This window comes from Falco biarmicus, chromosome 9, assembly GCF_023638135.1.
Source record: "Falco biarmicus isolate bFalBia1 chromosome 9, bFalBia1.pri, whole genome shotgun sequence".
Classification (NCBI taxonomy): domain Eukaryota; kingdom Metazoa; phylum Chordata; class Aves; order Falconiformes; family Falconidae; genus Falco; species Falco biarmicus.
In genome coordinates, this window is record NC_079296.1 from 893,503 (window position 1) to 908,101 (window position 14,599).

The 14,599-nt window shown below is 40.3% G+C and overlaps 1 protein-coding gene across 5 annotated transcripts in view; it reads left to right on the forward strand.

The window, feature by feature from the left end:
• GBF1 (golgi brefeldin A resistant guanine nucleotide exchange factor 1) overlaps positions 1-14,599 on the forward strand; it is a 109,968-nt gene that overhangs the window by 49,326 nt on the left and 46,043 nt on the right. The window contains exon 1 of one of the 5 annotated variants that reach the window (XM_056352281.1): positions 5,584-5,650. The exons of the other annotated variants lie outside the window; for them this stretch is intronic. Coding sequence (XP_056208256.1) covers positions 5,599-5,650 — 52 coding nt within the window. The 5' untranslated portion in view covers positions 5,584-5,598. Of the gene's footprint in view, positions 1-5,583; positions 5,651-14,599 lie in introns of those variants that run through there. 5 annotated transcript variants of the gene reach the window in all.

The window sequence follows — 14,599 nt, forward strand, 5'->3', positions numbered from 1 at the left end:
TTGATGGGATGTACGTAGGAGATTATTATTATTTAGTTAGTTTCTTCAAAACAATTAAGACACTTTTATTTCTGCAAACTTGTTATACAGTCCCTTCACACCTCTTTTTTTGGCCTATGCTAGTAACAGATCTAAACCAAACTTAAGTTGCTGCCAAGTAGTCTGTAGGTGCGGCTTACCTAAGGCTGTGGTAACTGCCATACTTTTGCAAGGTTGTCACCCCAGTAAAGCTGCATTCATCTTAGGAGTTTTGCCATTCTATCTTCTAGGCTTAAATTAGATTTTTAAGGGAGATGGTACAGATGCTGTATTGACCAGGGGTAAAGGCTTGCCCTGCCCCGTGCCCGCCCCCCCCCCCCCTTTTTTTTTAAGCATGCTGTTGTGCTGGGAGTGAGGGTTTCTTTCCTGTTTGTGGAAGAAATCTACTTGTAGGTATATTCTTGTTTGTTTTGCAATCATTTGTTAAGAGACATATTATAGTGTGGAATAAATGTGTTTGACTTTATTTCTCTGCATGAGAAAAGCATGTCTAGAATTATATTTTTGAGTTGTCAGTGTGTCCTGATGTAAAAGCAGGAAGCTTCCCATCAGTGTGCTGGTACAAAATGAACCTGCTGACTTCCTCTCAAGGGAATGTATTTTATGTTTCTAGATTTAAAATCCGAAAGTTACTGTGTTAAACAACCCTAGCTTATAATGTCTAGTAATAAAGTGATTCCAAATCATGCAACAGTGTTGAATCATATTTTACACCATTCTTTGAAAAAAAGTTGTCACACGTGGAAAATAATGCATACTCAGCACTGCCCACAGTAATCATTGTGAAGCAGAGGGTGAATAAGATACTCTGCTGTAGAGGGGACATGGTACTTGTAGCACATTGTCTTCAGCTGCTCTTTCTCTTTGGCCATATTAAATTATGTTGTGGCTTCCTTTGCCCACTGCTGCTCTTTTCACTCATTTCTCTATTTGGATTCTTTTTGTGCTGTGATTCAGTCCTTCACAGAGCAGGAAAATGACATCTTCAGACTGTCTGCTGCCAGATCACAACAGCAGTTTCAATTGGAAACTTAAAAGCTGAAGCAGGTGCTGGAAACTCTATTCTCCCTTTGGTCTGATTCATTGAGCGCCAGCCTTCAGCTGAGGAATGGGGAAAGGAGGAGAATTGATTTTGTGACTGAAATCTTGGACTGATTAATATTTGCAGTGCTTCAAACAGTACTGTGAAGGCTCCATAAATTAACTCTGAACTTAGTGGAGCTTGAGGTGGTTGCGCGGTGCCACTGGGGGAATTGTTTTAAGTCTGAAGTTGTGACTCAGGACCAAGGTGCTTATCTGCAGCAGATGCCATGTCTTTCTAAGAGAAGACAGGAGGAACATACTCTGTTTCTGCTAGTTTTCTGGAAGTCCCCAGATTTGGTAAACTGTGGGTTTGGTTTTTGGTGGTGGTTTTTGGTGGTTTTTTTTCCAGTTCAGTTACAGCCTGAGTGTGCAGCTTCTGTTAGAAGACTGATTCAGAAAATTGTGAATGTTTTCTAGGGATAGTTCTGGAATGAGCTCCTGCTTTGTATTTATTATTGCTGCTACTGACCAGTAGATGATCTGGGAAGGGAAGCTCTTCACTCGGTGAATGTTAGAGTGGCTACATTCATAATGTACAATGTCAGAGGGGTATTTTGTGCCTGGTAAGCACAAGTCAGAATTGGAATAATTTTAGTAGGAAGAGACCTCTGGAGGTCATCTGCTCCAATTCCCTGCTGAAAGCAGGACCAGCTTGGAAGTGAGATTGTGTTTAGGGTTAGAGCCAGCTGAATTTCAAATATCTCCAGGGATGGAGCACCAACAACTTCTCTGAGCAAACTGTTACAGTGTTTGACCACCCTTCTTTAGAAAATGTCTTTCACAATATCTACTTGGCATTTCCCTTGTTGCAGCTTGTGTCCACTGCATCTCATACTCTTCTGCATTCTTCCATTGCTTTATTCCTATTAGAAGAGACTCTTTTCCTAAAAGCATAAGGTAATATGAGAATGAAGAGACATTCTGGCATGTTTGGACCAGAGTAGAGATTTTTTTCATGTGCTATTTTGGAGAAAAGGCACAATGAGCACTTCTGCTATGTGCTTTTTCAAGGGATAGCGTCGATTCAGATGCAGCCTTGTAAGACCTGGAGTTTCTTGACCCGTAGTGTGTAACAGTAGTAACAGTTGTGGTACAACAGCAGGCACTGAGTCTTGAATAAGACTCTCAGTTGAATTTAGGTGTTTTGTTCCAAACCTTGATCTAGAAATTGCAGTAGGCTGAGTGCAGGGCATTTACTTCTCCCGTTTATCACTCAGCATTGACAGGTAGATGCAGTGCTAGGAGGAGAAAAGCCCACAGCTGCTTAAGGGGTGTCTAAGGAATTCTTTTTGTAGTGCTGAATGGGCATGAGAGATTAAAGTATTTTGAAAGGTTTATCTTCAGACAGTGCTTAGTTATTAGCCTTAACTTTTTGGAAACCTAATTGAGATGTTATGAACCAAAACTTTTTTGTAGAAGCCTTATATTCTCATGTCTCGATAGTCTGGACCAAGACTTATATGTAGGTGTTTTCAGATGAAATGCTAGCTTGTGTGTAATTTCCACTTATTATTGGAGAGCAATGAAAGAGTTAAAGTGAAACATCAGTTAGCTATTTTTTTTAACCACCCTTAACAGGAATAACTTCTGCTTCTGCTCATCACTGATCCTCTTGTCTGTTGCCTTTTTTTTTTTTTTTTTTTTTTTAGTTAAAAACATTCTTTTTAATTCAGTGTGATAAAACATCCGTTATTTGTAAGTTGATTGAGCATAAAGTATTTCATTATAAAATGGTCATCCATCACTGGAGGCTGCAAAAAACATTAACTGTGCACTTTTGGCTGGAATGCAGCTTCTCCAGAATAATGCAGCTTCTGTGTAAAGCATGCAGCATAAAAAAATCAACTGTTCAGGAAAACAGGTGCTCGCCTTGCTCTCTCAGAGCTTTGGGATTTCATCCCAAGTTTTTGGAAGGGCCCTCAAAGTCCTTCTGTTACCTAGAGTCACTTTCTGGTTTTAAGCACTGGCCTCAAAGCTGAACAAAATGCTGCTCTGTGTCAAGTGGTTTCATTCTGACAAGGCCGTGAGAATTGACTAGCTGTTTAACCACTGTTATGTGGTTAAATGATGTACATTTTCTTCCCCTTATTCATTAGCTCCTCTGAAAGTTACATTGCATTTTGTTTTTTTCCATAAAGCTCCTTAACACTGCCACCCCAAAAGTGAGCGGTCAGGCCAAGTTGTTTCTAGATGTGACTCCATTATGTCCCTGTTAATTTCCTCGATAGTTCACAGATTGGACCAGTGGGTTTCTGTGTAATAGATTATAAAGATTATTTTGATCTTAACTTGGGTTGTACAGTGCTTGTCATACTTCCATAACTTAAATATGAACTTGAGAAATAGCTTCATTCACCAAGAGTCTTAGTTAACTTTTGGTTTTGGGAAAACCTGGGATGATAGGGCAGGAAGCCTTTATTGGATTGGTGTTACTGTGAGCTGGGGTTTTTTTTTTTAGATTATTTCCAGGTAATCTAATGGCACAGCACTTAAAAGGCCAAATGTGTCCCCTTTTCATATGAGGAATTGACACAGAGATGAAGTGACTTGCCCAGGAGCATGAAGGGCAGATGAGTGGCAGAGGCTGGAAAGTAGGCTGTTTTACCTATCTGTGATCAAGGACCTTGCTACTATCCAATGCTCAGTTTATTTGCATATCTGTTTATATCCTGTCAGAGCAAATTCTGTAGGTCTAGGCTTGAAAATCAAAAGGAAATTCTGTCTTTGCCTTTTTAACAGGTCTTGGGAACAAATGCTGTTGAAGTATAATGGTTCCATGTCAGAGGTCATGGTAGCAGAAATGCCGGGGCCGAGAGGTTAAAGCAGAGTTGTGTCCACTGACCTGTTCAGTGTGTGTTGTGTATTTCAGTTGGAGAGTCGGGCTGCGTTGTGCCCTAAGGGAAGGAGAGAGGGATTGTAGAAGGCTACATACGTGTGTGAACTGGGGGCTGGTTTGAATAAACAGGCCTGCTCATCTGCGTGAGTTGGAGTTTTGTGCTGTGCTGTCACTTTTAGATCGCTCTTGCTGGACAGCATGCAGTGATGGCCTTTATAATGGTAGGACAGGATCACTCAGTTGAGCTCCTAAAGCACTCTGGTGGTTTATTGTGTCATAAGCACATACTAGATCAAAACCATTAGCAATAGATTAAAATAGATCTATTTGGCACTTTCTTAGAGACTTTAGCCAGTATTCTTTTTCTAAGATGCAGTGCTAGCGGCCTGTATGCCAAGGAGTTACTCATACTTCTGATACAAGCCTGCTGTTCAGAATGCCGGTTACCTGTCTTCCGTTAAATGACTGCTTCAGAGAAGCTGATGCAATAGGGAGCAGGACTATGGGGTGGCTAATGTCAAGCCATACTGTACCTGAATCTTTATTTGGTGTTTGTAGTCTTCCCGGGAGAGATATGAGCTGTCAGTATACACGTGGACTCTTTCTGCCGTGAAAAACTTTGTCTAAATTGGGAGCATTAAGGATGTGAGCAGAAGAGTGTTGGCCAAAGGTGTTGCAGAGGGAGCTTTGGCTCAGCATGGTGCTTCAGAGTATCATGTTGCCTTCTGGAAATAAATAGTTGCATTCATAGGCTACCTGTACTTGTGTGCATTCTGAAAGGGTAGCGTAAGTAGGATTTGTAGCATTGTTTAGACCTCCTGACAGAAATCACATCAAAATCCTGGATAAGTTTATAGAACTGTGTAGAGCACAATAGGAAATCCGAAAATCCTGAAGTTCTTTAATTCCTGTCACATAAGTTTCTTCAGACAGTGCAAGTGGAACAGAATCAATAATATTTAACCTTACAGGCTGCAAGAAAAAAGTCTTCATGGCAAGTTTTCTTGACCAAAACAATCTAGCTTTGGTATAAGAATGCCAATTATGGGCCTTGCCCACAAAGACCAACTGTTACTGGGGGAAGAGCTAATTCAGATTGAACCTCAAATGGCACAAAGTCTTGCTGCTTGGGAGAGGAATCATTCTGAACTACCTGTACATTTTTTCTGGTATATTTTGCAGAAAAATAGATATTTTTCTCTTTAACTATGTATATAGATCCTCTTGAGTCTGGAGGAGCGGGGAGAATAGAAATCAAAACATAGTTTTCAACCTCTCACCTGTTAATGAACTTTGCTCTTCCCTTTGAGATGGTGCTTTGACCATAGAAATTAATGGGGTTTGTTAGTGGAGGCTGAATTACTGTCCTTACATTCAGATGTGGTGAAGTATAATGCTTAGGCTTCCAACTGGTACAGAAAGCAACTGATTATTTCTCTCTCCAGGCTGCAATAAGGGCAGCTAGCTTTTTATGAATGTGTGGAATCCCTTCATTTCTTCGCAGAGATTTTTAGGTCATTTTGACTCTTCACAGACATTTTATTGTTTTACAGCTGATGCATGATTCCAGGACATGGGAAAAAAAATAATCATGAAGTTGGAGACTGATGTAATACTGTTTCCATGATGCCCATCTTCAGATGGTGATTGCTGAAGTTGAAGCAATCGCAGACCTTTTCAGTTGCAAAAACGGTAAATGAGTGTTAAATCTCAGGCTTCTGCTTCCCTTCCGTGTGCCATCAGCACCTTGTATCAGTAGATTGCTCCAGCACATAGAAGTATGAAGAAATTAATTTATTTCCCCAGTCCATTCTCAAGAACATAATATTCACTTGTTTTCATCATTCTAGGAATTGAGCTGCCTTTTAATGGAGGCAGTCTGAATTTCTCCTTGTGTGTGTGCATGGATTACAGACAGCTTCAACTGTTGCTGTGAGGAAAAAAAAAAAAAAAAAAGTTGCTTGATATTTCTACTGTTGTAGTGTCTTAAGGGAACAGGTGAAGTTACTGCCACCAGACCAGTCTCTTCTCCCTTTTGCTTCTGTTCTTTTTTCACTCCTGTAGGTCTGAAACTAGTATTCCCACAGTGTTTCGCACCCTACCATGCCCAGGGCTCCCATTTTGCATCTGTGGTAATTTGGTGTGTTGGTTCTTGAGCTCTGGGCAGTTGTGTTTTGCCATTAGCACTTGGGAATTTTACTTTCTTGTAATAACATGGTGAAGCACAGTGTCTCCTAGATTAGTTTAGGTTGGATAGAAAAATTTGTGTAAATCATAACAGTAAGGTATGTTAAACCTTTGAGAGATATTTGTCATTAAAAGATTCTCTTTCCTCTTGGGCCATCAGGGTTTTCTTCATTTTGTTCTTTGGGTTTTGTCTCTCTCTGTTGCTTTTTAGACTCTCTGGCAACACAAGAAATGTCTTGGCTTGTTTGGGATTTGTTGTTCTTCAATTTTCTTGTTAATTTTTCCCCTTGGCACTTACGGGCTTCCCTTGAGGAAGAGGTAAACAGAACGGGGTAACATCCAGACAGCTAATTGATGATAAAACTGTAATCTTTTTCTCTAGCCTTTTAGAAGTAGTGAGGCTTTCCTTTTCACAATATGGTGAATTTGCAATGAGAGAGCTATTCATAGCATGGTAGACACACAAAGCTGTGGAGAATTACTGTGCTTTAAAATACCGGGGAAGAAGTTTTAATTTCTCCTGGGCTTTTAAATTGCCTACTTAGTTTGGGCCTGGTACCGTGCAAGACGTGTAAAATATCATAGTGAAGCAAGTCCAGTGACTGAATAGAGTTCTGTAGAGTATCACAACCTAATTGCTCTTCCTTCAACATGTGCCAATTTCTTTTAGAGAGGAAAAAAGTGCTTAAACTTGGCATACATCAAACTGGTGCTGTCAGTAAGATGGACGGATCAGTCCATCCTCTGGACTTGGCGGTGTGCAACGCAGTTCCCTGTAGGTTTCATTTAGCCTAGTCGGCCTTGTTAGAGTGGCCATGCTCTCTTTCTCGTATTAGGACGGAACCTTGGGAAACCTGGCTCTAATTCACAACAGCAGCAAGATCAATAACTATCAACGTTTGGTCAAGGGCAGATGAATTTGTCATGGGATGACTGGTTTTTGCTTTGGTTTAGTTTGGTTTAGTAATTTCATTTAGAGTTGAATGTCATTGGATCAGAGGAGTGCCCATGGGTTCCGAAGTTCAGAGCTGGTACAGGTTCATCCCAAGAACTGGCTATTGTCATGTGCATGGTGATTTTCTGTAAGAAAACTTTCAAAACAATTTCAGCTGGTTCTAAACAGAGGCAAAGGGTGAATCTTGCCTGCATTTCACTTACCCTGTTGTTATGCAATTTATTTCTTTATTTAAAGAATAGTGTTAGACTTCCGGTTACCTGTGAAACTCATCGCAATTTAACTTACCGAAGGACTTTTTCCTTGTAGGTGTATGGGAAGGTTGATTTCTCTTCCTTGGAAGTTGTTCAGACCTTTGTGTTAAGTAACTTCCACCCATGGGGAAAAAACACTTCTTCATAAAGGGGCAGGATTTCAGTTTTTGTAGAGCTATTGAGGAGTTCAGTTTTTTGGAGTAGGATTAAGTGCCATTACGACTGTCACTAACAATTTTGAACTTGCATCTGTCTAAAAAAGCCACAAAAGTAGTTGTATGTTCCAGAACCTATCAGAGGCTCAGGTCAGCAATACTCCCCCATCTCCTTTCCCTGAGAGCAGTCACCCCCTCTATAACAGATCAAAATTTAAGTAATTCTGAATTTGCATATGTGGCTTTACAAACAATGGGTCTTGATCTAATCTTTTTCTGGAATGTGCTAGCATAATCAGGTGTTGCTCTAGCGCTCATCCTCTAGTATGACATAGGAGGAAGGGCTTCTAGAAAACAAGGATGGATTAGCATTGAAATTACACTTAAAGGTAGATGGGTATTACTGTTCACACTGGCCATAAACACACTCATGGGATAACAATTTGGAAACAGTAGGCTTTTACTGTGTAGAGTTAATTGATTTGTTGCCTTTGATCAGAGCAGTTGTGTCCTTTTAGAGGTATTCAGGTCACAGGGCAGGAGGAAATACTCTAGGATTTGTACCAAGGTCTTCACCTGACAACCTTCAGCCTTACTATGCCAAATTAACTCTCAGTTCACTTTAAGAGCTATTCTTGGTTTGAAGCAGAGACTTTTGAATATAATCTCTGACTAATATCTGTCAACTATAGCTCAGAAAAACGTTTGTCAAGGTGCTATTATTCCAATCTCTACTGTCTCCTCGGTGCTAAGAAATAAGAGAAGAATTAAACAACTTTAAATTTTGAAGGTGCTGTCCCAACAACTTAAGTTTTTTTCTTCGCTCTGCCATCTGTATGACTGGTATTAAAAATTCAAGTGGTGAGCAGTTGTGTCTGTGCTTTTAAGTCCATCTGCATAGAAACCATGAAAGCTTGCACTTTGCGTAGCTTGATGCTTCCTGTTGATGGTATCTTTTTCCTTGTGAATGGAGTGAGTATCTCCCACTTCTCCCAATATCACTCCCTCTGAAACAGAATACTACAACTGGGTGAAAAGTGCTTGCAATAACAGTGGAAACACAGCTGGAGTTTTGAGAGTAATTTTGGCTGAAGATACTCTAGCAAGTACCTGCTTATGAAAAAATGCCCAGAGATTTCTAACGGGCAGTCAGCACAGCTTAATTTGAAGCATGACATCAGATGAAATCCCTGGTAACTAATGGCTAACACTGGTGGGACTGTCAGTGCTCTTGCTTCACCAGTAGATGCAGGAGTTGGTATTTCAGTTGAGTTTATGCCGCCTTGCCCAGAGGATATCAAGAGTCAAATGCTCAGTATGCATTCTGTCATCCTTCCCCAAAATAAAAATCTCAATTCTGAGGGGCGCTTGAGAACTTGGCAGTATGGAACAATGATTTGTTAAAGTCATGTTTAATGAAAGGGAGATAAACACATGAAGCTGAAGTGTGACAAATGAAAGCATTTGTGCCATTGTAATGAAATTAGGCAAACAGAACAGGCTTGACAGCTCTGGGTTCCCCCTGTCAAACTGCATTTGTAATTCTAGCCTTGCATTCATGTGTGGCTGTGAATGGCACTGTTTTGCTCTTGATATGGTGGGCCTGGGCCCCTGAATGACCACTTTAATTCGCAGGGAATTAGCTTTGAAGAGTATATTTTACAGGCATACCAAAAAGGCTGGCAGTTAATTCTTACTTCTCCTTCATTGGCTTGAATATCCTTAATTTTGGATCTGTGTTTATTTCTATCATATGTAAACCTTTCGTTAACACTTACTATAGTGCAGTATAGATTTCAGAGATACACAGAGCTTGCTTCCACACATCCCCATAGTGAGCTTGTATGCTGTGTTGTGCAGTCCCAGCAGTCTTTTGAAAATAACTTGCAGTATTTATGTGTTCTGGAAACTAGAGTGTAGGCTCCTGGCTCCTCAGCTTCTCCCTAGCTGTCAGAATCCAGTTCTCTTCATCTATTAAATAGTTTAGATTGGGATAAGACAATTATATTTTGGGGTACCTATAGGTAATGTCAGGTGGCTGCTCTTTTTGATGACCTCTTACTTACCAAGTTAGTGGACATTGCCATCATTATTTGCAGGAAGTTGGACTAGAGATTTCTCTGATCACATTAGCTGCTAAGTCAGACTATGTAAGTAGTAATCTCTTCTCATTTCAGGTAAGAAGATCTCTGGAAACGTGCTTTATGTTGCAAGGGCTGGTCTAGACCTTGGAGAAAAACAAGACCAGAACAACAAAAACCCTGTGGGGGGAGAAATGGCAGAGGGTTCTTTTCACTTGAAACCTTGACTGTACCAGGACTGTGCGGAGGGAAACGTGTTCAGGAACAAATGAATGCAGATCACGTGGTTTAGCTTTTTTACACTTGTTAGTCTACATTAACTGGCCGTTAGTGAACTGGAGTTAAATGTTGGACTAAACTTCCTAGCTAGAAGAAGTCAGGGCATGTCTTTCATTGCAGGTGCAGGGTGGCATGTGTTCTGCTCAGTCTGGAGAATTTGTTTTCAGAGTGGTGAAATATGTGCCTCCTCTGCACATCAACTGTAGAGCTGCTGAAGTTGTAGTTTTGCCAAGGGACCTAGAACCAATATGCGTGTGCTTCTCTGTGGCATTACCTAATTGACTCTATGTAAAGCAAATTCAAGGTCTGCATATTTTTAGAGGAACAAGTTACTGTAGTTCTGTTGGCTAGGTTTGTTAATCTCTAACCAACAGATAATCACAGGACTAAGTCAAAGGAATTCCTCTCTTCCCTGTGAACATGCATTTTGATCTGGGTGAGAGTAAGCCAGCAGTTAAGACTTCAGAAATGTTTTTGAAAAACTGAAGAGTATGGCTACTCAATACTTACTTATAGATAGTTTTAAAGGGCAAATACAGTTTTGCCCTTTTTCCTTGTAACTTTTCTTCTCTCTAACTTGCTGAGAGAGACTGAAAGAACTTCTTCCCCTTGCATGAAAAGACAAAATGTTTTGGTGTTTGGTAGGTGAACTGAGAATAAAGCACATGAAGTCACATAGGCCAGAAAGGCAGTTTTTTCAGGAAGTGTTTTTGAGGATGAGACAGGAAGTACTTGCTGGTACCTCAGTTTTCTGTGGCATAAACTCATTTATCTCCTAAGCAGGAATGCTGAAGAGCTGGATTTCTGCTCTGTTACAGTGTTACCTTTATCATCTTCTCACCTTAAGAAGAAAAGAGAATGCTTTTTCAGTGTACAGTTCAGTACATAAGCAGGGAACGTAACAGCACATGCTTGAAGCATTGCTCTTGTCTGAGCCCATCTGCATTGGAGAAGTGCGTGGGATACAGTTGAGACAGCCTTTCTGAAGGCTGGGCGTCAAAGGCCAACAGCTGCTGCATAAGAGGAGTCCAGGTCATGTGGTTTGAGTTGCAGTTGCCTGTCCTGGGGACAAATGATGTTGAAATAACTTGTCATAAACAATTTTTTCTCGTTCATTTACTCTGATTCGGAACGCATAGCCGATCCTGATAAGAGTCATTCAGGAGTGAAGAGTTGAACTGCCAGAGAAAGCAGCTTATGTGAGCGTTTTAGATCAGGAATGTGCCAACAGTGTGCTAACAATAAGAAACCTCTTCCGAAGGGGACCTGCTCCTGTACCTCAGGAGAAGGGGGCCGCCGGAGGTCTGGTGCAGCTTATTTGCTGAAGTGCCAGAATGGCTGGACAGGATTGCTGAAATGGGAGTTGGGTGCTTAAATGTGAATTAGTTGTTTAAATATCTTTATAGACATGTGTGTCTAAGTGCAAATAATCCATAGGATGAGTGAAGGAAAGCACAGTGTTCTCAAAGGAATTCCATCCTCATATTGCAATTGCCAGCCTGAAGAGTTGGGTTTCTGGTACACTAAAGATATTCTTTGCTTTCTTCTCTATCTTCATGCACTGTTTTGGGCTAGCCGAGCGGTTTTGAGTGTAGGGCTGGTGCTGGTCTCTGCTTTCCTGAAATTTTGTTGAAGGAACCTATGTGAAAAGAATGGGAAGTGGTCTCTCCAGCTGGCCTCCAGAGCAGCCCAGGCTCTTCTTGTAGGACTAAACAATGTTTTAATATATTTTCTCCCTAGCTTTGAGTAGATTGAAAAGGAAGGCTGGTTTTAGCAATCCCTAGTGACATTTTGATCTCCTTGTGGACACTTGTTCAGTTTTTCCTCTTGCAATACCCTTATGCTGAGGTCATGCTTGCAGGGCTCGTGAGATTTGGGGTTTGGTTTGTTTTTTCCCCAGACTTGAAAGCAGTAACCAAAGCAGAACACCATCCCCTGTTTTCTAGGTCAAACACTGAGAAATGTCTCTTGCTAGGAAATATACTTGGAGAAACACCTCTATCAGCAATTTGCAAGTCTTTCACTGGTTATGGTTTCCTCACTGGTAATGCCTGAACCTGAATCTTGCAGAGCAGGAACCAGAATGGTGAAAAATCAGAGCTGCTTTTTTTGGAAAGCTTTTAGAAAAGTTCAACTATGTACTTCCAAACACTCAATATTTATTTTATATAGCCCTTGTTTTGGCAAAGGAATTCTTAAAGTTGTAATAGATTTTGCTGCCCTTTCTGAGGTTCTTAGATACTTCCAGGAGAGCATAGCATTGCTGGTTACAGTTAGGTGCCAAGAAAGAGCAAGACCTTATCTAGTGTCTCTTTCATGAAGTTTAAGGTGCTGGGCAGAACAATTCTGTTTGAAGACTATGGTCCTACCTTGCCAAAGTGTTGTGAAGAGAGTGTTATTCAGTTCCTGCTGTTCTGTGCTCTAAATTAAACTTGAGCTCTGGTAGTAAAAGCGCAAAGTGCACCTTGCAGTTGTTGATCTGAAATGGCTGGCAGGTTGGTTCTGGATACTGCCATGTTCAGTATATAAGGCTATGAAAACCTTTTGGGGAACGAGCTTCTGAATTAACTTCACTGAGCTCAATGGGATTGAGTTAAAAGAGAAGGATTGCTCTTTGACTTACTGACTTGTTTGCAAAATTTTTACTTTGTTTAAAAACTTCCAAGTAGCTTTAGTGCCACTTTCAGATGCTGAACTGGTAACTCTGGCCAACGAGAGTAATCTGCTTCAAGACGGGATATAGCAAGTATAGCTACATTATTACTGTTTTTCCATGCTCCCATCTTCCTGTTAAAGCAAGCACTGCTACCAAGATTGAGCTCTTCTTTGAAGAGGGAGCTGGTGACCCTTATAAGTCCTTAATGCCTGCAAATGCTGCTGGTAAGAAGAGCTCATTGCAATAATTGAATGAATACTCCTCAGATGCAGTTAGCAGTGTGATTGGTGTTTCACTGAAATTCAGATCTTTCAGACAGTATTCCTTTAATGGGTAAGTCTTGCACTAAAAACACTCTTTCCTTTAGTATATTTTTAATTTTATTTTTAATTTTTTTTTGATAACGCAGCACCAGCTATCCAGTCTGAAACAGTTTTACAGCATACACAGTCACTTTCAGAGAGCTTAATGTAAAATGCTGTGTTACCATAAAAGCTAGAGTCTGAACATCAGGGAAGCTGGCCAGAATTGCTGTGTAATCAACAGTATGTGTCTAAGTTAAATCCTAATTATGACAAGCCATTTTGTGATCTTCGTGGAAGTTGGGAATTTTAGTTAGACTGCAAGGGAATCTAGTCTTTAGCCACATCAAGATTCACAAATTTAATCAAAATTAAAATATGAAACAGTCCCCACTCTTGTAAAGAAAATGTCTATTTGTTGTCCTGAAAATGGATTAATGGAAAGTGTTGTCACCTACATATCCTCTGCTAGCAAGCCTGTCTTCCATTATCTCTTTCCATCAGTGCAGCTAGGTACATCTGCTGAAGTCCCATTTTTCTTAGTAATCAAGGTGCAGCTTTTCCATCCTGGGCTCACTAGATTGAAGGAGGCTGGAGGAATTGACAGGATTGTGGTAGTGCTAACTGTCCTATAGAAGAGATCAGGTTTGGGGAAGAAGAGTTTGTGTGCTGAACCCTTGTAGTCTTACTATATGTAATGTTGCCCAAGTGCTTGTAACCAGACAAGTGTTTATAAAGCACACTTAAATAAACATTGATGAAAGCATGTCTTATGATCCTCTGCATTTCCATGAGCTATTGAGAGGTGACACAATTGTAATGTCACACCAGGATATTATCTGACAAATTGGGGGAGTTGTTCCTAAGCCAAAAAGATTGAATCATCACGTTCCTTTTAACCTCTCAAAAGTTAGTGGCATTGGCCTGATTTGAACTGATCACTGAAATGTAAGAGACTGCATAATGATTCCCAAAGTTAATTTTCAGTTGCAGTTTTGCTTTAGTCAACAGCAAAACTATTGCACTTTGATGTTGTTCTCAGTGGTCTTAACTATTTAAAACACCACCACCCCTCCCCCCACATTATTCTTTCTCCTTTGTTTCGTCACCATAATTTCTCACAGTTCTGTTAACATGCTTTCTGATAGGCTTTTTATTTTGATACTTAAGGGTTTTCAATAGAAACTGTGATAAAACAGAATTCTGCTTGACTTAGAATCAGAAAGGTTTGGGTTATCTTTTTAAAAGTAAAATAATTGAGTTGTATCAGTAGATAGAAAAGCAGCAGCTTGTCTAAGGGCTCAGGGATTACAGGCTTTTTTCTCCCCCACCTCAAAGAAGCTCGTATGACAGATAACTGCAATACTGGATAATCAAGAATATAAATGCCAGTGTTCCTGTGACACTGTTAGCCATTAGACTTGTTAGCTTTTACTAGGAATAAAATGTAGGTTTTAGCAATTTGAGCCAAGTGTTTGTACTTCAATAATTCTGGTCTCAGCGTTATCCACGTTAATTTTAATACATTCTTCTTTGCCTGCATACTGACTGTATTCTGGTTGCCTTTACTTGCTTTTTAGTGCTTTGTCCTCAGGCCTCCTCTTATCCTGATTCCTTGTGTTTGGTGTGTTTTGGTGTTTTGTTTTGTTCTGGGGTTTGGGGGGATTTTATATTTTGTCACTTTCCCTAGGTCTGGCTATTCTTTTCTGTATTTCCTTTTCATTCCAAAAGCTTCCATTGATCATCTTGAAAAGTTTAGAAAGATTGTTAGT